This window comes from Nanorana parkeri, unplaced genomic scaffold (assembly GCF_000935625.1).
Source record: "Nanorana parkeri isolate BGI_ZX_2015 unplaced genomic scaffold, ASM93562v1 scaffold2542, whole genome shotgun sequence".
Classification (NCBI taxonomy): domain Eukaryota; kingdom Metazoa; phylum Chordata; class Amphibia; order Anura; family Dicroglossidae; genus Nanorana; species Nanorana parkeri.
The window spans coordinates 92,964-117,051 of record NW_017308810.1 but is presented as its reverse complement, the minus strand read 5'-3'; the positions used below and the strand labels follow the sequence as shown (position 1 = coordinate 117,051).

The following is a 24,088-nucleotide window of genomic DNA, read 5'->3' as shown; positions in this document are numbered from 1 at the left end:
GCGCCCCTCATGACACCCTCTGCGCCCCTCATGACACCCACTGCACCCCTCCTAAGACCTTCCGCACCCCTCCTGGGACATTCCGGACCCCTCATGACACCCTCTGTACCCCTCCTGAGGCCCTCCGCACCCCTCCCGGTGCATTCCGCACCCCTCCCGGGGCATTCCGCACCCCTCCTGAGGCCCTCCGCACCCCTCCCGGGGCATTCCGCACCCCTCCCGGAACATTCCGCACCCCTCCTGACACCCTCCGCACCCCTCTTGACACCCTCTGCGCCCCTCATGACACCCTCTGCGCCCCTCATGACACCCACTGCACCCCTCCTAAGACCTTCCGCACCCCTCCTGGGACATTCCGCACCCCTCATGACACCCTCTGTACCCCTCCTGACAACCTCCACACCCCTCCTGAAACTACCTCTGTGGATGATTACAGTAAGTTGAAAATAAAAACAGAAATTGTTTAATGTTTTATATATTGGGGGGAAAAAAGGTATCAAAATCATGTTTTTTTCCGGGGGGGGCTTTATGGTTTTCTTGCACCGGGGCCCTGAGGGTTCTAGTTACGCCTCTGGGCAGGGAACAGGTATTTCTACTTAGCCTGTGGCTACTTTAGAAAGAAAATGAACTGTAAGACATTGAACACCTTTAGTTTGAGGCTCCTGGAATGTATTTAGCTGATAAAACCTGAGTATTCAGTATATCTAAACCCTATCAATGAACCTCCATTTGGTCTGATAATGCATTGAAAGGGTTTGTTCTATGTGTGCATAGGAATGCCTATTGTTCCTGTAAGAAATTTTGTCAGCTTATAATTTCACAGACTGAGCTGCATTTTATCAATTAACACTTTTTCCATATATCTCTGGAATCTACAAAACATGTAATGGAAAAAAGGAGAGGGGTGTGTCTTCTGTAGTCCTACCCTAGTCTGTAGTCCTACCAACGCTGTTTCTCTATAGATGCAGTACAGTGAGAGAGCATTGTCACTTTTGGACAGGAATGAGCTTTGGGTCGACCATTAGTTTGACCCAAACCCAAGTTGTTTGCAGAATGCATTAAATAAATGGACAGATTTGGCCAGTTCGTCTGCCAAAACCTCTGGATTCTGAAGCTGGAAGTCATTAATTTATTGGTGGTAATACTACTATTACTACTGGCTGGCCCCCTCCTTCCCAAATGTTTGTTTTTAAACTGTAAACAAGCCAATGGGCATCCTACGTGATGTAAATTATATGTCGTTATTGACAAAATTAGGTCAATGATGTTAGCCAGAAGCACTGCCCGGCTTGTTGACATTCAGTAGCTGGCTGGGGATCATTGTGCACTGGTCACCATGTTTGTATTGGCTGGTCATCAAAGCATCATTCAATGATGGACAACATGATTAACATGGGAATCTTTTTTTTCTTATAAAATACTTTTTTCACCATGCTCATTCATGTAGGAAGGGTCAATATTTTAGGGAGTGGGGATGAGCACCTTGTTTCCATTAACATGGGTACTCTCCCAATGTTGAGGAAATATGGCCTGGTATGACTGGCGATGGAAGCCAAATTGCATGCCTGGGGTCTGGTATGGATTTTGGGGGATTCCACATAAAAAAAGCATTTGGGTTCCCCTCCTAAATCCACTCCAGGCTCTTGCCTAGACATGCAATCTGGCTGGTCATGAAAGGGTTGGAGAAGACCTCCCTTTTCTAAACCATAACAGGCCACATGCCCTCAACATGCGGACAAGGGTCCATCCCCGCATTCCTGGTCCGGTGGATGTGGGAGTCTGCAGCAGGGGAATTATTAGAATCCGGAAGCCCCCTTTAAGATAATACATGGTAACCCTTGTTGCTTATTCACAAAAAAAATTCAAATAGTAAAAACACACCATTAAAAAGGTATTTTATTAAATTTTAAAAAAAAGGCCCATTGTGTAAATCCAATGTCACTCGTGCTGTCCAATTATGTAGATTCATCGTCAATCATGATGAGCGATGCCCCGATGACCTGTCTACAAAAACATGATGATGCATGCTTGATGGTCCTCTCCCACCTGACTCTTGTCACAAATAACAGTTTCCCTGGTGCTGCCGAAATGTAGAACGCAGCGCCAGGGAATCTGACTGACATAATTGAGCAAATATGGTCATGGCCATATTTGGTCAATGACATCACCAGGACCTAATGACTGCTTTGTTTACAATCAGAAGGAAACCAGCGATCAGAAATATAATTAAGCAATGTTAGGTTTTTTTTTAAAAAACACTTTTGCTGGAGTACATCCTACAGGTACACCACCTGCAGGTTTAAGACAACCCCCAAGCATATAATCTAAAGGAATTTCATATTTTTAATGTTGCCCTTAAAGCCTTATTAAGAGACCCACTCCATGACAAACTGTATTTTAAAAATGTTTGCATTGTTATTTGTTCCCTTTGGAAATTAATGCCCTTTTTTGCCAAACAGCAAAGACTTCTATTGGCTTTGCGATTTATTTTTAAAATAATCTGTAGTTCACCAAGCTGAATTTTGCTTGATTCACTCATCACTTGAACAGTAAGGGGTCTATTTATAAATCTAGTACCCAGCCTCACACAGAGACTGTTTTTGTGCTATGTTTTTAATGTGGCAGTTGAATCATGAGGACCACATGAGTTTTCACTAAGGCCATATGTCACATCTCTGGGGGCTGCATGTAACCTTCTGGTCCATCAATAGTCTGAACTTTCCAAGGGTTTTCTGGCCCTTTTTGCTCTGTGATAGGAATGTGAATGTTATCTCACAATATTGAAATTTAATCTGACAAGACAATCGTAAAAACACGTTTTACCCTACTTTAAGCAGAGTTGCTGGTGGTATTATATTCACTGCTCTGACTAGCAGGGTGGCACAGCTGAGCCCAGCACCTTTTTCCTTTATCTTCAGATCTAATTTTTAGCTATCTCTTAGCACAAAAATGTAGCAATTAATAAGCCAGGATATATTGCACACGTGTAACAAGAGGGACTTGGGGTAAGGTTGTTTAGTTTTATGATTCTGTTTAATTTGGATTTGCCAGTCCCCAGTTTATTCTCCCACAGGCTGGACTTAATAATCAAGATCCATGCTCCGTGCTTTGTGCTCTAATTAAGGCCACTGTTTAATTGGAAAACCCAGCTAGTGCCAAACAAAGAACAAAATCAATAAGGAATCCAATGGAGGGGAAAGAAGCAAGTGGTAACTTGTGTTTTATATAGAACATAGCTGCAAACTATATTTAATACAGCCTGTGTGAAAAGTACCTTTACAATGAGCGAGGCACAATTTAACCGCCATGATGATCCAGCTGAAAGCATGGTTAGGTTACAGCCGTGACAAGGTTATGAAAACGTCCCTGATAATTTAAGAGCTGGAGCTGAAAACTGCAGGGAATTCTTTTAAGGCTACATCAGCTCTTGGCTTTTTATAACTATGCATATCTGTCCGGGTCATCTAAAAGCAAGAACATGCAAGGCAAGGGCTTAAAGAGGGAGCTGGGGAATCTGTGAAGGTAACAGAAGGCTTGTGCTGTTCTGGCACTTTTTAACAGATGAGAGCAGCAGTCTGCTAAATACAGTAGATTCCTCTAAGAATACCTATCATCTGACAAACAAATAACTAGAATAAGGGTTTGTGCTAGTACCCCAAGCAGCTTACACTGCAGCCTAACAGATGACTAGAGGTATAATTTGGAACTTGCTATCCAGATCCAGTAAGATTCACATAAATCTATAATTAGGGATGGCTGTACCTGCCCCAGTTTAATTCACAGGTGGTTCACTGAATGCTGTCTAAAATCCTATTGAAGTCTATCAGGGGCTATCCCTGCTGTTATATTCTGGCCATTTGTGGGGTTAATAGGCAAACTATTATCAGTTAAGTAGCCATGTGCATTCGGATTCAGACAGACCTGCAAATCAACGAAAATCAGTTGATTCAGAGGTTCGTCCAAATTCGAAATAAGAATTTAATATATGCCCGAATGTACCCACACTTTATTCGGGAATACATAAATTTCTTTTCAGAACACGCCATAATTGCCATGCCCGCCGCCATCTTGGAGGCAGACCGTATAACGTCACATGCCGGTGATGTCACCCACTGAACGAGCGGTGGCCACATCGGCCACTGGAGCATTGGGCACATGCGTGCTGCCATTTTGGAGTAGATCTTGGTATACACCAAGATAGTGGCGCTCTAACATGCAGGTGCCTCCATCTTGGTGTACACCAAGATCTACTCCAAAACGGCAGAACGCGCCGGCAGCCTGTATGGCTGCCGCTCGTTTTGTGGTTTAAAGGAGAACTATGGGGAAAAACACTGACCCCATAGTTCTCCTTTAAGTGTGCAGTTTCGGAGGCTCGTTGACTCCGAATCATAATTTTTTTTTCCTTTGACGAAATGAATGAAAACGCTTTTCATTTCATTTGTTTCGCCTGGAAACAATTTTTTTTTGTTGTGCACATGTCTAAAATTAAGGTCATAGGGAACTGGATATTGCCATGGGGGAAATTAAACAAAAGAAGAAAACAAATGGAAAAAACAGGGACAGGTTTTTTTTTATTGCAACATCAAGGACAACATGGAAACAGAAAACAATTACATTCTTGGGAGACGCTGTATGTGATGTTATGAATCAGCATGATTTTAGAAACACTGTATTATTGCATCACATGTAGATGTGTAATTAATCTTTTAACTTTCGTATTTAACTTGGTTTAAATGCAGTTTAAGCACCCCAATCAGATTAATTTCAACTTGAAAAAAAAAGGTTTATTTAAGTAGTTTTGGAACCTGATTATCTTATCAAGCGCTAATAGATCTGAATTGTGTGATGGAAGTGGAAGCCACAACATATCTAAAAGCTATAGGAAAGTTTACTCTTTGAAAATGTAGCTAAATTTCAAATTAGCCAGTGGTTAATCAGTGTTTGTAAGCATTTTTGTTTTCAACAAAGTGCACAAAAACAATTCAAAACCACAATCCCACAATTACCTGAACCCCCTCCTATACCTATAGCCCCAATTACTCCCAAATTATTCAAAATGTACACTTCAGAAATGTGTTAGGTAGAAATTGGCTAGAATCAGGACAGTACACAAGTACCTGAATAAGAAGCAAATAGAAAGCCAAAAAAATAGAGTTTATTATTTGACAGATAATAGCAACAAAAACTGTACAGAGGCTAGACAGTATGAAAGCAGCGTGGTTATGCTGCAAAATAAGAGGGAGATATGTAACAGGTTTTTTCACAAATGTTAAAATGCACATTTTAGGCTGAAGATTCCTTAAAGTAGTATTAAACTCTCAAACTTTTTTAAATAATGAATGCAGATCAAACAAATATACATTGCCCAGCAAAGCATTGCTTTCCATTTTTGCTCAAACACTTACAATCACCATGTTTCTGAACAGGTGCTTCCAAGTCTCTTAGCTCAGCTTTCCTAAACCTTCTGTCCACTACAAGATCACAAGGGACAGAGCAGTCTCCAGCAACTGTTGATCTACTAGCTTGGAGAAGGGAGGAGAGGGGTCCGGGAGGGAGGGGGTTAGCTTGATTTGCTGTGTCTATGTTTGTGGACACACACAGCTTACTAGCACATATTCCCTAAGGAGAACTATGGGGAAAAACACTGACCCCATAGTTCTCCTTTAATATAATTTTAATGTAATCTCCAAACCCCCCACCCAAAATGATATATTTACTGAAAGCAGGGAGCTTTCAGTAGCCTGAAGGATAACATGGTTGCAGTTTGTTCTAAAGTATGAGGTTGCACCGAGTAAATATATACCAAACACCCAAGCTTCGAAATTGTGTGAAAAATGTCCACAGGTGACTCTTTAGATGTTTTTACAGGTCATCGGTTTAGCGTTAACAGTGAATGATGACCCTAACATTATTGCTTTCATTTGGGCATGTGCAATGATCCCCAAGGTTTTCGCATGTAGGTGAAATAGTGTTGTGTTTGAGTTCTTGTGTGTGTGTACGCAAGGGAGGGGAATTGAGAATATTTTTTGGGCTTTTGACATTTATTTAACTTTCATTTATAAAACTTTTTTAACGTAACGTTATAGCTATCTATATAGGTCTATAAGACCCGTAATGTCACCTTTGCACTTTAAGGAAGCTGATTAAGCACATATTTTGCTTAAATAGGCTTCATCTAAAGCCACAGTGGGGGCCTTGCTGCTTCCACATTAATTTAATGGAAGGGAGATCAGAAAAAATGTTTGATGGTTTTCCTCCCCTCTTGCAGCCCACACCCACCATGATGATCCTGGACCCACAGAAGGGGCAGCGGAGCCCCATAGTGGTGGGGGTCAGGCAGGGGTAAGTTGCACTTTTGAGGGCCCGTGGAAGAGATCAAGTGGCTGTAAAGCTGTCTGAATCACTTCCATCGTAAAGCGGCTGCAGCCATACAGTGGTGGCAGCAAAAGGGTTAAGATATGGGGGCTGCCCGAATTCTGTACCCCGTGTGAATAAAAGGTACATAGTACCCCTGCTCATTCACAAAAAAAGTCTAAATACAAATAAACACACCACATGTTTGAAAAGTCCTTTATTAAAAGAAAAAAAACAAAAATGCCCCTTGATGTCAATCCTTCATCAATAATACTGTCAAGTAATGCAGATCTTTATCAATCATTATCAACTACGACCTGAAAGAAAAAAGGGCTCACGACAATCCAACCCTTGCAAAATACCTGTTGCAAATGACAGATCCTGGCTCAATGTAAACAAAGGGTAAACAAATGGCCAGTGGATGCCGGCTTCTTAGCAACCAATGATGCTGTGCATCCTGCACAGCAGGAAGTGTTCATTTGAATGTAATAATGACTTTCTGATGGAACAACCTGCCAAACAGTTTGGCCAGTTTGCGAACTTCAAACAGGGATAATTAAGTAGAACCCAATATTGGGCAAAACCTAAAGCTCACCCCTGTGTTGCGTTATGAATATTTATTCTGTCTTTGCCTTGGCCACGGCTTTATGCTAGTGATGTGGGCTGTGGAAGAGGATAAATATTAGGAGTGACCTCCTTAAAAGGTCCTTACCTCCCAGGCTTTGCCTCATGGAAATGTCTATCTTAACAAGGACACTCTACTGTAGTCCATGTAAGTCAAGTAAAATGCAGTTTATAAAAGGGCAAACACAAAATAGCTTGAAGCAGCAACATAAGACCGTCCTTTATATGGCTCAGTAGCTTTCCTCATGAGCCCTCACTCTGCTCTCTCACCAGTGTGCCCCAGCGGTCCTAGGGTCACCGACCTTCCCAACCTCTCCCAGCCTTCCCTGGCTGTTCCACGTGTCCCGCACGCACTTGAGTCTGCTGTGGTTCTGTGCTTCCTGCACCCTCACAACTCCCTCTCCACCAACACTCCTCTCTGAGCACTGGGCTGGCTTCCTAATGAGGTTGCTCTCAGCCACCTGATCAGCCCAAGCTGGTCATTGGCAACACCTGGCCCCAGGACTGGAGATCTCATCCCACCCAGAGCTCTACGAAATCTCCAGAGCTCCAGATCCCAGCTACAATCAGGAAAACCTGGACGAATCTGAAAGGCCAAGTTCTTCCTTACAAAACAGTTTACTCTGTGGACCCTCTCAGCCCCTGTGGCTGAGAGTCCTGGGTGCCATAGTTGCCAGACTACACCGTGGCATTGGCTTACACTGCCACACTATATAGAATCATCCAGTCTTTGCCTATCATGCCCTTGCATGGGGATGGATTCCAGAAGAAGGGTTTTTGCTCTAGCTGCCCATCTGGGCCTAGAATATCCAAAATGGCCTGTGGCATAGGCCTAAAAAGTTCTACGCTGGCCTGTAGTGTAGGCCAAAGAAGCAGAAAGATAGCCACCCTTCTAGGTCTACAGAATCTATGCTGGCCTGTGGTAAAGGCCCAAGAGCTGGGATGGAGCATCTTCTGCAGCTTAACTGTTCAAGGTACCTGTGACTGTGCTACAATATATAGAGATAAAGTGCGAACCTACTATTGGGAGGCGGGTTGCTACTGAAATATTAGAGCCACCAACAACTTTACTGATAATAGAAGGCTGATCTTAAAGGTCCACTATCAGTTTGGTGTTACTTGAAGAGCTGAGATATGTTTGCCTTTTTTGGGTCCCATGCCCCAAGCCTCTCTCCACAAGTTATTGAGCCCATACATTTCTAAAAACTCGACTGAGCCTGAAACTTGATTGTCTCTACTGGTGGGTTGGTGTGTTGTTGGGGTCAGCTACAGACCAGCTGTTAGAAGGACTATAAGGGCCCATTAGAAATATAGTTACCCCACTGGAAGTGAGTGCTACGTCCCCAAAAGAATAAACCTTGAAATGCTAAACTCCAGCCAATTGTTTTTAACCTAGCAGAAAATAGGAAACAATTTGGGTGAACGTGAAATAAAAATAAAAAACAAAACAAAAAAAAGGCTCCAAGATAGGGTAGCTAAACAGCAACTATTGTTGCTGGCATACACAAAAAGGTATTCCTATAGAGGATTGTTAGATCTCTGAATTGCAAACATGGATGGTAAAAAAGAATATGTAGCCCACCACACTACATTCCAAAGTTATTTAGTGCAACCACATGGCAAATTACCCTCCCTACACAAGACTGTCAGCTCTCCCTGAACTACACTAAAACAGTGGCAAATGGCTGCTGGGAACCTAACCTTTTATATTGTGGGGGTTGGCACATAACAAAGCCCCCATTATTGGCCTTACTAAGCCAGCTGACACAAGTTCAAAGCCCAGGCAGTGCATTATGGGTTATCAAGAATTTGGCCCATTGACACCATTGAATCTTGACATAAATGCGCTGGGACTGGGAACACTCAGGATTCAACTCAAACTCATGGTAGCGATAAATTCAGACCTCATTCCTACTTTTAAAGTAACCTGGACAGTGAACATGGGACCACAAATTTAATTTGTTTGGTCATTCATCTCCAGTCCATGCCAGCTCATAAATATTGCGAGAGGTGATTTTTTAATGCCTCACATACAAACAGGTCTTTTAAAGTGTTAACAATTGGACATGTGTATATTATTCATGACAGAAGTGATTTTCGCTTTGGTGCATGAGATGATATAGTAGGTGTAGAAGAACTTGCACGCTGTTTAAGCCATATGGTTTCATGTACTATTTTTGTAACTGTATTTATCTGAACAGAAGTATTATATTGACTTGTACACATGTTCAGGCGAATAATGACACATATTAACCCTGGAACATATTCAGACTGACGAACAAACTGTTACAAAAGCTCATAATGTATTTATGTTGTAAACATTTTGAAGGTTCCGCGAAATATATCCCATTATAATATACTATTCAATGTTCTAGTTGTTAAAAAATTGCAATTTCAAACACGATTATATCCACTGGTAAAGCTGAAATCCAGTCAAAACATTTGTATTTCACTTTAGAGTGTGATGGTGTGTGTTTGTTGGGGGGGGGGGCAGGGGCTAAAACCTCTGTCAGGCTCTTAACTGTTTCTCACTATATCCAAAAAGAAAAAAAAAAAAGAATTGTTGCTTGTAGTTAGATTCTAAGGATACAATGTGACTTTTTTGACTATGACTATAGCAGACAACCATCTTTAGAAAAGTCTAAAAATCAAAGTTCTGGTAGATTTCTATGCTGCTTTGCCTGCATTCCCTTTACCATGCCCTGTCTTCACACAAGTGATAGCTGCTGGGTGGAATTTCGGATAGGCGGGAAGGGGAGAAACCAGCCCCTCCTCTGTCACGGCAGAGAGCCGTGACAGGATCGACAGGATCTACTGAGCCGACCTGTGACAGTCTCATTGTCACAGGTCGGCTTGAACTATGAGGTGAGTGAAAAGCACTCACCTCATAGTTCTCCTTTAAGTCTTAAAAATGCATTTAAGTATCTTAACTATTAACATAACCATACCTTATTTGTTTATCACTCAGCTGTAGCTCACCGCACCAAGCTCACTCCCGTGATGGACTACAATCTCAATACAAATTAGTAAACTAAATGTGAGATTGTAGTCCATCACAGGAGCAAGCTTGGAGCAGTGACTACTTTACAGCACACACAGGGACCATGGGGAACAAAAGTAGCCACCCTCCAGAAGGAAGGACAGTGCGCCACTTTATAGGCAGTTTAAGGGGACCCGCCAGACACGATATTTAAAGGAATTTTTCATTTTCATTGTTTCACTTTAAGTGATGGTAAAATCACTGCTCCTTCAAAAACTGTATTTTTTTAAAAAAACAAAAAAAAACCACTTCATTGATTCATGCCCCCCAGGGCAGTAACCGAATCCCCATACCCTTTTTATGGTCAATAAATTGCATATAAGCTTTACAAATGGGGTCAATTTATTTTAAAAGCTCTAGCCCCATAGACTTGCATTGCATTCGAGTTTGAATATGAACTCGAGTTTAAATATAAACTTTTCCCATGTTCTAAAGTTCGAATTCGAACCAAACAGGGGGGGTGTTCGGCTCATCACTACTAAAGATGAGTGAACTTTTTAAAAATCTGCTAAAATCAGCTATCTGATCCCCCCGATCGGATAGCAGATTTTTAAAAAGTTCACTCATCTTTAGTAAGCATGTCTTTGAACATGTATGAAGTTATTCTGTTAATGTTCAGGGAAAGAGTTATCAGACATTTTGGATAATTCCTGTTAATTATTATTGTTTTTCTCTGAGATAAGACAAATTCAGAATGACTACCAGTTTCTGCAGTCTACTGTAGACAGGTAACTGCTGGTATGCATATCTTTTATGTGCTTGACACTTGTACTGCAGATCATAACAAATGATTTTCTGCTTATGCCAATTTTAAATGTTTCGCTCCCAGTAAAAACTGTATGTTCTTTCTTTCATAACTTTTTTAACTATAGTATCTAAACAAGTACGCAACATTATTTTAGCAAGAATCAATCTTGAAAAACACAAATACAGTTTTATGGGCTAAAAGAAAAAGTAGAAAAATGGCATAAATACTACATGAACAGCATAAACTGATTGCTATAAAAGTTTAATAGTAAAGCTTTAAATGACTTACTTTTTGGGTCTGTAATCTGGAATTGATCTGTCCAGAGAGATTCGGTCACTGAGCTGGGCATTATAACCGTATTCCTCATATTTGGTTTCTGATTCATGGCTGTCATCTCTCAATGTAGCAGCCATTCCACCTTGTCCAAGGCCGCCAGGTCCTTCTACAAGTCCCATGGGTTTAGCTAATCCTAGGAAGATTAACATTGCATTACATCTCAGCATGTTTAATACCTGTTATACTGAGACAGAAACATATCCTATAGAATTCTGAATAAGATAGGAATATACAGTCAGACATAAATATGTACATAGTGTTTGGATAGAGTAAGGAATAGTTTTAAATGCTGTCAGTATTTTTGTTGTCTGTGTGAAGATTTCCCCTCTATTGCTGTTCTTGTGACAGCAGCAAATGTTTTGATTTCCTATCACATTTTGTCCTGGTGACCAGAGCAAATAGTAAAGTTGATTCTTTCTTTTGGGGACACAGCAGCAATATAAACCTGACAAGGTTTTAGCTATTAATACACATTAACAAGTCAAGAAAACAAGTTACGAAGTGTAGTGTCTCGTAGTTTTCATCCAAGGGAATTTGCAGTTTGCAAGATCATTTTCCATTTAGTTTGGGGAATGAGGTGAAGCTATGCTGACTTCCACCATCCAATAACATGCAAGCAAAAATACTGTTTTTTATATTCCTTGCTCATGATTCATTACAAAGTGAACTTTTACTACATTCCTTGAGCTAAAGGAAAATTCCATTGCAATAAATTATCCCCCACGCTGCAAGGGGTAAGTGCTTGTTTTCATTTAGGGTGTAAAATAAAGTTACATTCACCTTAACCTCGGAGCCGGCTAGCTCTTAGACCGTTCCCTGGAGCTTCTCTCCCCCTCTGTTCCAGTAGTCTAAGTTCCCATGAGTTATCATGTCTAATACGCAGTGTATTGCTGCAGCAGAGGAGGAGACAGGCTGGAGGGAACACTGTAACAGCCAGCCGTCTGTGAGGTACCGTTAAGTATAACTTTGTTATTTTAGACCCTAGAAAAAAACAAGCACTTAACCCTTGGAGTGAATGGATAACCCTACTGCAAGAGTTAAAACATTTTTTTAAAGTTCTTTAACTGTAATAGTTTGCCCCCCCCCTTCCTTCACAGTGTTGCATGATTCTGTCATAGCCGATTGATCATGCAACAATATAATCTTGGGTATTAACACCTTAGTCCTGAGTATGTGCATGATGAAACAACATGCCAACATCACCACAAAGTTTTATACAGACAACCCTAATTTTATATTACAGATTTAGATTTTTGCAGTTATGATTTGTACAACCAACAAACTTTGCCAATAACTGGATTTTGTGAGGGTCTTCCTAACTAGTTATACCTGAATTGGAATGTTTAGATAGGTTTTTATTTTTATAATTGTTTGACTCATTTGTTGATCTGATCAGATCAGAAGCAATATTTGTGAGTGTGCTCACCTTTAAAAAAGTTTGTGGGAGACATTGTCATAAAAATTGATTGGGAAAAAAATGAATCTGAAAAGCTGGATTTTTTTAAATCAGATGACGAATACTTGTTTGCAGGTATGTTTACCTCCAATCCCTTACTCTTGGCTAACTTGTTAATAAGGGACCAGAAACTGCATACTTGCAAAGCTGATAGATTTGCATTCCCCGGTGGACCCAGTTAAAACATAATTACTGGCTGTATTTATACGTGGTGTATGTCTTCGCTTTTCGTGTCCTGACAGCTACCTTGGGAAAGGTGTCCTTTATGTCCCTGAAACATTGGTCTCTATGGTACATAGATAAATGATCAGACTTCTGCTTTGAAGTGGTGGCATTTTGTTACTTTTAGATTTCTTGGTACCACCGTTGGTTGATTACTCGTTTGACAACAATGGCGATTAGGAGTTACTGTGGCACAGACTGTTTACTGATATTATCAGATGTCTATTCATTCATTTAAAAACAAATCACATGATTGTATACAAAATATATGGTGTATGATATCATATGGGACTCTTGCTTGTATATTTTAAAAATTAGGATTTTATCATCAGAGAAAACTGGTACATTATAACAAACTACTTTGTACTAAAGATTATATATTTATAAGTCTGGCAGGCACTGTCTAATGTCTATTGGCTGCCCCAGTCACCCATAACAGCAATGTTTTGTTACAGTATATCCAAACTATTTATCAAGCAAGCTGAATAAAAGGTCTGGACAGACATTACTATTATTGTTTGAACAAAGTAATTCCACACTCACAGAAAAAAAAACTTAGCTGTACTGCTTTTTTGACAGCTATAATATATAATAATTACAGGCTCTTTTATTTAAAGAACAAGCAATCTGCTAATAATATTCAGAGTGCTTCCTGTGACAATATTGTTTAAACCGTATAATGCCAAGTTAAATACAAAGAGCCACAATGGACCAGAGCGATAACATGACACAAAATGGAGAAGCCCCAGTTGTACTACATAATGTCATTAATAACCTGCAACTGAGAGTATTCAGTACATATTAACTTTTGTGTAAATTTAAATAATGTGTCAAAGTGCATAATGGCATGAATCATAAAAGGTAAAAAAAAAAAGAAAAAACAGAATATGTCAAATTAAGGAATTTACATACTATGTCACTGTGCCATTTAAGCTATCAGAACTGTATTCTTCCGATTTGCTGGTTTATTCCTTTACAATGGCAGATTTCTAGAAATCTGTAGGATGGTTCCCATAGGGAAACCAGCAAGATAAAACTGCATTCTGAAATACCACTTTTCCTATGAAGAGTTTCATAGGGGTTTATTAAGATAATGTGACAACAAAGAATGTCTTAGAACTGCTGACATCAGTCAGACAGAAAAACATTATTATAAAAACACGTAGTTCCTGAAAGAAAAAGATTTATAACATGTTACACATTTTATTAAAAAACTTAGCACGCAGAAATATAATAAAAACATGATTCCATAATCATTAGCTTCCATTAAAGCTTGCTTCACAGACTGTAGATTGACAGTGCAGCTTGAAAGTGCATAATAGTTTATAGGTACCCCTGGAACAAAGGTAGGCCACCTCGGCATTCCAGCTGTCATGGAACTACAAGACCTATGATGCATTGCAAGACTCAGGCATGACTTCTAGAGACAAAGGCATGCTGATATTTGTACTTTTGCCTACCCCTGCGCTAGAACCTTCTCCACCACAAGCTCATACAAAAATTTAAAGTGGGAGGAGTTAAAATCTATGTCTGTGTCCTTTTGGGGACATTCACGCTCCCTACCTGGGGTGGAAAGTGATAGGAAATGAAAAACTTTTCACCAGAATATTGAGCTAAAAGGATATCTCCCAAAGGGGTTGGTAACAGCTATCAACTTTTGGATTTACTTTTATGTTGGTGATATTTGTTATCACTTTTTAGTGTGTCTCAGGACATGGAAAATGTAGGAGAACCTCCATTAAAAGTGATTCAGGCAGCAAAAAAAGAACCAACAGAGGTTATCTAACTAAGGTTCAGCAAAGCTGACTGTTTTCACTTTGACAAAAATGTTATCTACACTTAAAAAAGTTGCTGTTTCTTTAATTTTTCAGTGTTAAATTTTTCACAAACACATAAGCAAAAATGGAAAAAACTAAGAACATCAGAAGGTTGTCTTTAATGTATACATATTTTTCTCTAGTAAAGTTTGCCAAAGCAGAAAATATGGCGAAATCAATAATTTTTCAGTGAATTCACATTTGCACTCATCCACAGTTCTACCACTTTTACACTTTGTTCAAAACCATATAAAATGTCTGTCTGGAGTTCTACTTTAAAATTGAAACAAACATTTTATTTCTCAATATGTACTGTGCAACTAAATTCAGTTAAAAAGCTAAAAAGAACACTAATATTCTGTATTTCACTACTAATTTCTCCTGGGTCATTATTATTATTCCATTATTATTTCTGCCTTCTATTTGGATTGGATGACAGCACAAATCCCAGAAGCTGGGTTACCAGTGTGTCCTGATGAATTCTAGCAGGCATCCTAATTTTTTAACCTTTCTACTTGTTCTATCCTTTCATTCAAAGCACCAATTCCACAAGTTGTTAAGATAATCTCTTGACTACTACATTAGACTCATTGACTACTGTGCTTGATATCAAATGTTTTACCCTAAGTACATTATTCCATAATGACCTGTTATTTTCCAGTCTTTTACAGTGGAAGGGAAGCTCCTTTTGTATAAGTGATAGCATACAGACTTACAGGCTTTTTATGACACAGATCCATCTTCCTGCAACTTTTTTTTTTTGCTTGTTGACTGGCTTTTATCCTGATGCAGTAACTTCGATGCCTTCTGAGTCACAGTCACTGCATACATTTTCTAGGTCAGTGACTAAGAAAACATTTAAACCATAGGTAGCTGGGCAACTAGATTTAGAAGGAGGTCAGCAATGGCAGGCCATGTATTTTTCTCATAAGATATTTCCCTTAGGTCTGTGACTAGTCTCTAGGTTTACATGTGAGATTTTTTTTCCTTAAAAGAAAAAAAGGCAAAAAGAAGGAGAAGGTAAAGAAGAAGTAGAAGGAGACTTCCAAGACAGCTTTACATAGACTAGTTGACTAGTGGACTACTGGCCCTTGAATGAAGAGGGGGAATCATTCAAACTATGGTCCCATCGTTTCTTTCGAGGGCCAGTGGAAGGAGCTATATTTTCAGTGGAGGGAGCTATATCATGTTTTGACTGGCTAAACAAAGTTTAAATGATTGGTCAGATGCTGATGGCGATCCCTAGGCAGCTCACATAGGATTGGCTGCTGAGTTGCATTTAGGGCATGGGAAAATGAATGATGGTAGGCTCTGAAGAAGGGGGCGTGCCCCGAAAACACATTCAGCCAGTGGAGGCTTGGATGACAGAGCAACCAGCGTGTCACCATCTCACCATCCAACAACCTTGTTTTTAGTATTTTGTATTTACTTACAATAGATGATAACGCACAGGAGAAGGTTTCCCCTCTGTTTTTGTTATTAAATTAACATGCTTAGCGGCAGGGTTAACAGATAATAATGCGAGTCACAGACTGAATCATATATGTAATTTATTATTAGAAATGGTCAAAGACAACTCAGAATTAATAAGTGGTTAAATGGTACAATTTTTTATTAAAAAATAGGAACTTTTTCTCACTTATGATGTTCCTTTATCTAAAGTTTTGTGAAGATCAAAGTAAACTTCTTTGATCTGCACATAAAAGAAAAAAAATCTAACAATAATATTACTGGTACAATGGATCTATAAAAGAAGGTTGCAAACTGTGTTCATTTTCAGGCTTCTTTATTACAAGGGCTGCTTTCAGTGCAGCTGCAACATAGATCGGGACCTGGATGTAATTTTGACAGCCTGTTCCCTGCTCTGTTGCAGGAGTACTGATACCAGCTTCTGTATAAAATAGGTCAGCAAACACTGTTTGTAGGCTACATCACAAATAGTTTTAACAATATTATTATCACTTACACATATATACAAGGGAGGATCAAAAAGTAAAGGCAAAATACATTTAACGGCTTTAATAGAAGTAACTGTGAGCACTTCAACATATCACTTTTCCACTTAGTTCTCATGCAAGATTATGCATTTCTGCAGAGAAAAAGCTTTTTGGTTACTGCCAGGTGTGCACCGCTTCCTTTACTTCATGAACCGAGGTAAACCTGCAACTGCAGAGCGCCTGCTTCCTTTTACTCTCAGGGTCATATTGGTGCACCCATGTCTTGTAACTGGTGACAGTTCTCTCCAAAATACTCCGATCTTCTTCATACCGTCTCAAGAACTGTATCACAACCTTCACACACTGTTGCTTAGCAGAACAGTAAGCTGTTTGGGAACCCATCGTATGCGGACTTTTCCTTGTGCCAACTCATCATGCACTATGGCAAATGGGGATCCATAGTTGATATGCCCAAAAAATGTGCACTATGGCACATTCTTCTTTGATGGTGCAATCTTGCAGTGGAGTATCCATGTTTCTGTCTACGTGACTACCACTTGACTAAAGTGCTGAGTGCTTTACTGTGCATGGTCGAACTATCCAACAGTGTAAATATGCTGCATTCCGCAAGTTTCTCTCTGTTCTGGAACCACATCATTTATAAATTGCCTTTACTTTTTGACTCTCCCTCATATTCAATTTGTGTTCTTGGGTCCCTTTACCTTTAAAGAGCTAAAAAATGTACAGAGAGCATGCTTTTATCAACATAATTATTTCAACAGTACTTCACATATATGTACTGTTACCACTGGCTACGCCTGGTCTCAGCACTGTGACCCCACATAACAGAAACCTTATCTCTATTATATCAGTTGATAGGGTTCTTATGACATTAAACAGCAGTGTTGTTTCCTGCAGCTATCTTTCCATTCTGTTCACACATCGGAATTGGCATCTGCTTACCAACTGCTGTTACAACTACTTGTACTGTACTGTACAATAAACAACACATACTGATTGTACACTTACTTGTTAGCAGAATACCAATGGTAATGAAGAGCATACAGTAGATACACATTTTAATGCTGCTCAGTCTCAAGATATACAATAGCCACAGTGACAGTTGCCTATAGGACCAATTTGCATAATAATTATCTTAACAATTAAGTTGGAATATTGATGAAAATCTAGAAAAGGAAATCATAAGACGATTTAACTGATTTTATATCTGGCAATCCATTGTGAGGCCTAGAGCAGGAATTTTTGAATAACAATAACAAGGCAAATGTAGCCATATTAATGCACTGTTACAACAACACAATTGAGTACTGTCCATTATACTTTTTCTATGTGCACTAACAGTTATATTTTAGGATAATCTTTCAGGGCCTTCCTCCTTCCTCTAAGGCCCAAGCAGTACTGAAGGAGAGGGTAATCCTTCAAAGGTACAGCCAGCTTCGGCTTTCCTGGGAAAGAGCTGTGACTAAACAGTGTTTCTTCTTTTATTTCTTCATTTTTTTAGGCTCACATTACTTCACCTTCTCTTTCCATCCCAATTTCTCTATTATCCATTCCTCTTTCCTCCCCAGCTCAGAATTGATTACCCTAATTTTTTCCTTTACTTTGAACTTTCCTGTTATTTTAACTTTTCCCTTTCTTACCATTTCTTGTTATTTTCCTTTCCTTTATACAGTATTTTCCTGTTCTTTTCCTTGACTTTCCTTTTCGTCTTCCTTTCCTTATCTTTTTTTCTTTCCTTTGATTCCCTTTTCTTCCCGTTTCCTTTACTTTCATGTCCCCTTTCCTTTTCTTTTTCCTTTCCTTTGCCCTTTCCTTTTCTTTTCTTTCCTTTACTTCCCCCTTTCTTTCTCCTTTCTTTTCTTCCTTTCCTTTACATTCAGCATTCCCTCCCTTTTCTTTACTTCCCTTTTTTTTTCTTCCCTTTTTATATTTTCTATCCTTTCCTTCCTATTTCTTTAACCATTAATTTCCTTATCTTTCTTTTTTTCTTTTCCTTTGCTTTTTCCTTTTCTTTCCTTACCCTTTAATTTATTTTTATTTTTCTTTTCTGCCCCTCGTTTTCTCTTTTTCAACATAATTGAGCACTGTCCATGATACTTTTTCTATTTTCACTAACAGTTATATTTTAGGATAATCTTTCAGGGCCTTCCCCCTTCTTCTAAGGCCCAAGCAGTACCAAAGGAGGGAGTAATCCTTGAAAGGTTGTCCTGAGTATTTTAACAGGAGATCAAAATGAATACTATGTTCTGAAAGTTGTACCCACTGATTGTAGATAATAACATGGTATTTCCTAACCTCCTACTTTCCTGTTAAAATAGAGGAGCAGAGTCAGTTCCTTCAAGCCTTTATCCTACTAGCAGAAAGGTAAATGTCACTTCATCAATAGGAGCTTGATATTACAACAAATGTTTGCCTCCTCTTAGATTTTTGATAATATTGGTTTGTGGGCGAATAATGCTCAGTTCCTCTGGTGAGAAAATTGCTGTACATAGAAAAAAGCCTGATGGCACATAGACACCTATTGTTCATTGGGTTTGTAATCTATACTTTGCAGATTACAGCAGTCCAAATACTTGGATTTGTACCATAGAAGATATATCTTAAAAATAGAAAAACACTTTTGAGATACGTGTAAGATATTTGGGGACTCATACTAACCAATTAGAATTCATCTTTAGTAGGGATAACGGTTTAAAGGTTAAAGGTTAAAGCTTTAAAAATATTTTTTTTTTGTCAACCTACCTACATACTACAATGCAATTCACCGAGCCTCTTTAACTAGTGGAGAAGTATGCATGGAGAAGTTGTGTGGTATAGTCCTGGCTTTTCAGCTTAAAGTGTCTTTAAACCCAAGAACATGCATACTGGGTTAATTTAGACAGCAGCAAATTAACCTGCCAACATACATTTGGCGTGTGGCAGGAAACTGGGGTACCTGGAAGAGACCCACAGAAGCACAGGGAGAACATGCAAACTCCTTGCAGATAGTGTGCTGACTGGGACTTGGACCTGGTACCCTCAGGGCTACAAGGCAGAAGTGCTAACCACTAAGCCACTATGCTGTGCAATTGTAATACACTGTAGCTTATCATACCTTGTGGTAGCTGCAATAGTTTTCTTTTCAGGTCTTTTTTCATTCTCACCTGTTGATCCTGCTAATAATATACTTGCTGTCCTAGGGTGACACTAATTACTCACATCTTTGGAGGAGCTGCAATGCCATCATACGGCAGACAGGATCAATGGATTTTTTGCACTTATCGAAAAGATTAAACAAAATGATTTCAATGGTAGATCTAACAACCTAAAAGGGAGCAAATTTAATTGTTAGAGTTTACATACAGTTTAAAGTTTAATAATTATGTATAGGGTTCCACAGATTTGATGGTTCCAGACTGCTTTAGAAACTAAACAGTAGTACATGAAGTTACTTCTAAGTGCCTGCATTTAGGTTCTTGTGTCACTTCAATACCTGTAGCCAAGCAACCAGTTTAAAGCAAGTTAATGAAAACTGATTGCTACTATTTTCTGCAATATGCGCATTGTCACCTGTTCTAAACCTTCCTGGCACTATCCTTGCTCTATTCAAAGAAAAAAAAACTGTCTGAAGTTGGATTTTATCTTTGGCTATGCATGTATATGTCTGTATAGAGGGAAAATGTGACACACGCCTAAAATAATATGGCACTAGTTAAGTCATATAAACATACACCCCTAAAATGATACAAAACTCACTTGCTAGAGTTCTAACTGAACATAAACAGTCTGGGAATGTGCAAGTTGCGGTTTCCTATCATTTTTACAGATTGTGATAAGTAAATGTCACTATAATGCAATTAAATCATTGCTTCTTTAGCTAGTAAATATGTGTGTACTATGTTTTCATTTGGCAAATATACGACTTTGCACCTGGCTTCCTTGTTTGCTCCTATAAGGAACATTTATTTTTCCAAAAAACTTTCTAAAATCAGCAAATGTTTTTGAATCCCTATGTGAGTACTTAATGTTTTGCACATTTGTTTAAAAATTGTTATTCTGTTAAATAAAAAATCAGTCTTGTTTACATGAGCTCATGCTTTATTGAGTTGTATTAATTATATAAATGAGCCTGTATCATATTAATAAACTGTGATGTATGGACAACATGCACACATAAATCTAATGTGTATCTGTAATTCAGATTTACTGTTTATCGCATCTCAGCATTCAGTTTTTTGCTGTACACAGTTTGAAACAGCTTCTGTTGGTTTGATCATGTCCAGAGCCAAGAAATGGTGGCTAGTAGCCCACTGCAGATACTGATGTATTACAAGTGATTTATTGTTTGTGGTGGCATCAAGTGATGTTTATTTCAAGTGGGGATATTGATTACAATGCCAGTCAAATCACTTGCAGCAGTTAACCTCGGCACAAGAAGAGAGAACAGTTAAGATATTGTTGTGCCTCAAGATGTTATTCTGATAAGCATTCTGTCTCAAATCACTGAGCCATCCTTCCCTAGTAAATAAGGAAATGCAGTGTAATGTCTCTCTACTGTTGGCAGTTTATCATGTGCTGGCATCCAGCCTTCTTCCTTAACCCCAGCCCAGATGTGCCATAATCCTCTGCAAATGAAAAGTGTGCTAAGTCTTATTGCTTTTTTATGTTCCTTATTATTAATCTTGCCTTACATTCACAACTCATCCTGGGAAAGAGCTGTGACTAAACAGTGTTTCTTCTTTTATTTCTTAATTTCTACATTTTTTTATGCTCACATTACTTCACCTTCTCTTTCCATCCCCATTTCTCTATTATCCATTCCTCTTTCCTCCCCAGCTCAGAATTGATTATCCTCATTTTTGCCTTTACTTTTATTTTTACCTTTCCTCTTCTTCCCATTTCTTGTTATTTTCCTTTCCTTTATATTTTCCTGTTCTTTTCCTTGACTTTGCTTTTCTTCTTCCTTTCCTTATCTTTTTTCTTGCCTTTGATTCCCTTTTCTTTATAATTTCTTTCCCTCTCCTTTACTTTCATTTCTCCTTCCCCCCTTCTTTCTCCTTTCCTTTCCTTCCCCCCTTCTTTCTCCTTTCCTTTCCTTCCCCCCTTCTTTTTCCTTTCCTTTCTTCCTTTCCTTTACATTCAGCATTCCCTCCCTTTTCTTTACTTCCCTTTTTTCCTTCCCATTTCTTTAACCATTAATTTCCTTATCTTTCTTTTTTCTTTTCCTTTTTCCTTTTCTTTCCTTTCACCTTAATTATTTTTTTTTCTTTTCTGTCCCTCATTTTCTCTTCCCTTTCTTTTCCCTTCTTCCTTTCATTGCTTACCTTTACTTTTCCCTTTCCTTACCTTTTCTTTTTACTTTCATTCTCATTTGCTTTTCCTTTCCCCCTATCTCCTTTTCCTTTCTTTTACTTCCTTTTCCTTTCCTCTTTTTTCCTTTCCCCTTCTTTCTTTTCTGTCCCTTAATCTCCATTAATAGGATTCTGTTCCCTTTTCCTTCTTCCCTTCCTTTTTTCCTTTCCATTCATTTTTCTGTTTCTTTTCTTTCCTTCCCTTCTTCCATTTTCTTTTGTTTTCCATCGGTTTTTTTCCCATTTTCCTTTTCCTTTAGTTTTCTTTCTTTAACTTCTTTATCCTTTCCTTTGCTCTTTCTGTTCCTTTCCTTTCATTTCTCCTTTCCAATTTTTTCCCTTTTGTCATTTGCGTCCCTTTTCTTATTCTTTTACTTTCATGTTTCTTTTCCTTTCATCACCTTCCTTTTTTATTTTCTATCCTTTTCTTTTTCCTTTCCATTTCCATTTCCTTTACCTTTTCTTTTGCTTCCCTTTTTGTTTTCCTTTTGTCTTAACTTTTTTTATTTTTCCTTTCCCTTTTATTTCCTTTCCATTACTTTTTATCTTTTATTTTCCTTTCCTTTTCTTGTGTTGCTTTCCCGCTTTTCTCATTACCCTTTCTCTTACATCTCTTTTTCTATTTTTTTTCCTTTTTTCTTTTCGCTTTCTCTCACATCTCCTTTTCTATTTCTTTCCTTTTCTTTTTCCATTAATTTTCAATTCCATTTCCTTTTTCCTTTCCTTTTCCATTTTTTATTCATTTCTTTCCTTTTTTTCTTTCCTGTTTCTTTTCCTTTTTTGCTTCCTTATGTACTTTCTTTTTCCTTTCCCTACCCCTATCCCTTCCGTACCTTTATGTTCCTGTTTCCTTCACTTTCTTTTCATTTCCAATTTGTTTTCCTTTCCTTTTTCTTTTCTCTGAATTCTTTATCCTCACAGTACATTTGTTATCCATCACAGTTGAGGTTCCAGTCTAGTTTTGGAATGCCCAGTTACCCAACTCTCAGAAACAGTGCTTGTTACATAGACCTCCAATGGGTCCCACCGCACTCCTGACTGGATAAAAACCAAGGTATTTAAGTGACTGCAGATCAGGAAATACTCAAGAGAAGTAATTCGCACTCCAACATGGTTTCTGTCAATGCTTCTTTATTGACAAAAGATGTGGCACATTGTGTAGCATTGTATAGCTATACAATGTGCCACATCTTTTGTCAATAAAGAAGCATTGACAGAAACAATGTTGGAGCGCGAGAAACTTCTCTTGAGTAGTTACATAGACCTGTTCCCTGCACAGGTCTACTATGCTGAGGAACATGCACAGCTCCTGGAAGTTGGTCACTGGCGGCCTCCAACACTTAAGGTTATCAAATATTGTAGACATCATTGGTTTTAGTATGTACATACATATGCATACCGATGCTTGTATTGTGCATAGAATACAAATAAAAATGCTGTCCACCCTCCAAGGATTTTATAAAATATCCCTTGGAGAACAACAAACCACATTAGGATTATTCAATCTATCCTTTAAATTTGTGCACAAATTGGGTCAGCATGAATTTGTAACTTTTAGATTTAACAGATTGTCACCTATTTACTGTTTTATAGCATTAATAATAAATATAATCGATTGTTAAACCAAAATAATACAAATTATTTACAATATTTGACAGCTATATAAATGTATTATTCTAACATTTTCTGTTTAAGATAATATCCATACTTTCATTAACACTTCTTATTTTTTTAAAAACTAGTGTGCAATACATATGCTAAGCACAAGCATTATGTAGTTCTCGATCACCATTGTTGACTTTTCTAGCCAAAAAGCTCATTTTCCAGCTTTTAGAGACAGCTATTCACTCTTAATCAAGTAAAGCAATAGAGAGAAACATATACATTCCTAAGTCACTCAGCAACATACCAATTTGTGTTCAGATGCACACCAGTTAGCTTTTAAAGGTAAGAAGAAGCAATATAAACATTGCTATAATACATAGATGTCACTCTTCTGAAAACACCAAATAATTTAACTGCTTCAGGCTCCTGAACATGTTATCATTGAATCTTCATGTAGTCAGTGAATGTAGCATTGACAAGGTCAAAGATGCGTGTCCATAACTATATTGCTTTCATCTTCCCCTTCAAAGAAGCATCCTTTTACTTTGTTGGAGTGAAGATACCTAGAGCTCCTTTAGATATACTATATATATATATA

At 38.5% G+C, this 24,088-nt stretch overlaps 1 protein-coding gene across 1 annotated transcript in view; it reads right to left on the bottom strand.

The window, feature by feature from the left end:
• The window catches only part of LOC108801879 (polypeptide N-acetylgalactosaminyltransferase 9-like), a gene marked incomplete at its 3' end in the record, with an annotated part of 47,693 nt that overhangs the window by 10,982 nt on the left and 12,623 nt on the right, over window positions 1-24,088 (bottom strand). The window contains exon 2 of the mRNA XM_018573789.1: window positions 11,055-11,235. Within this exon, the coding sequence (XP_018429291.1) occupies window positions 11,055-11,235 (181 nt within the window). The remainder of the gene's footprint in view (window positions 1-11,054; window positions 11,236-24,088) is intronic.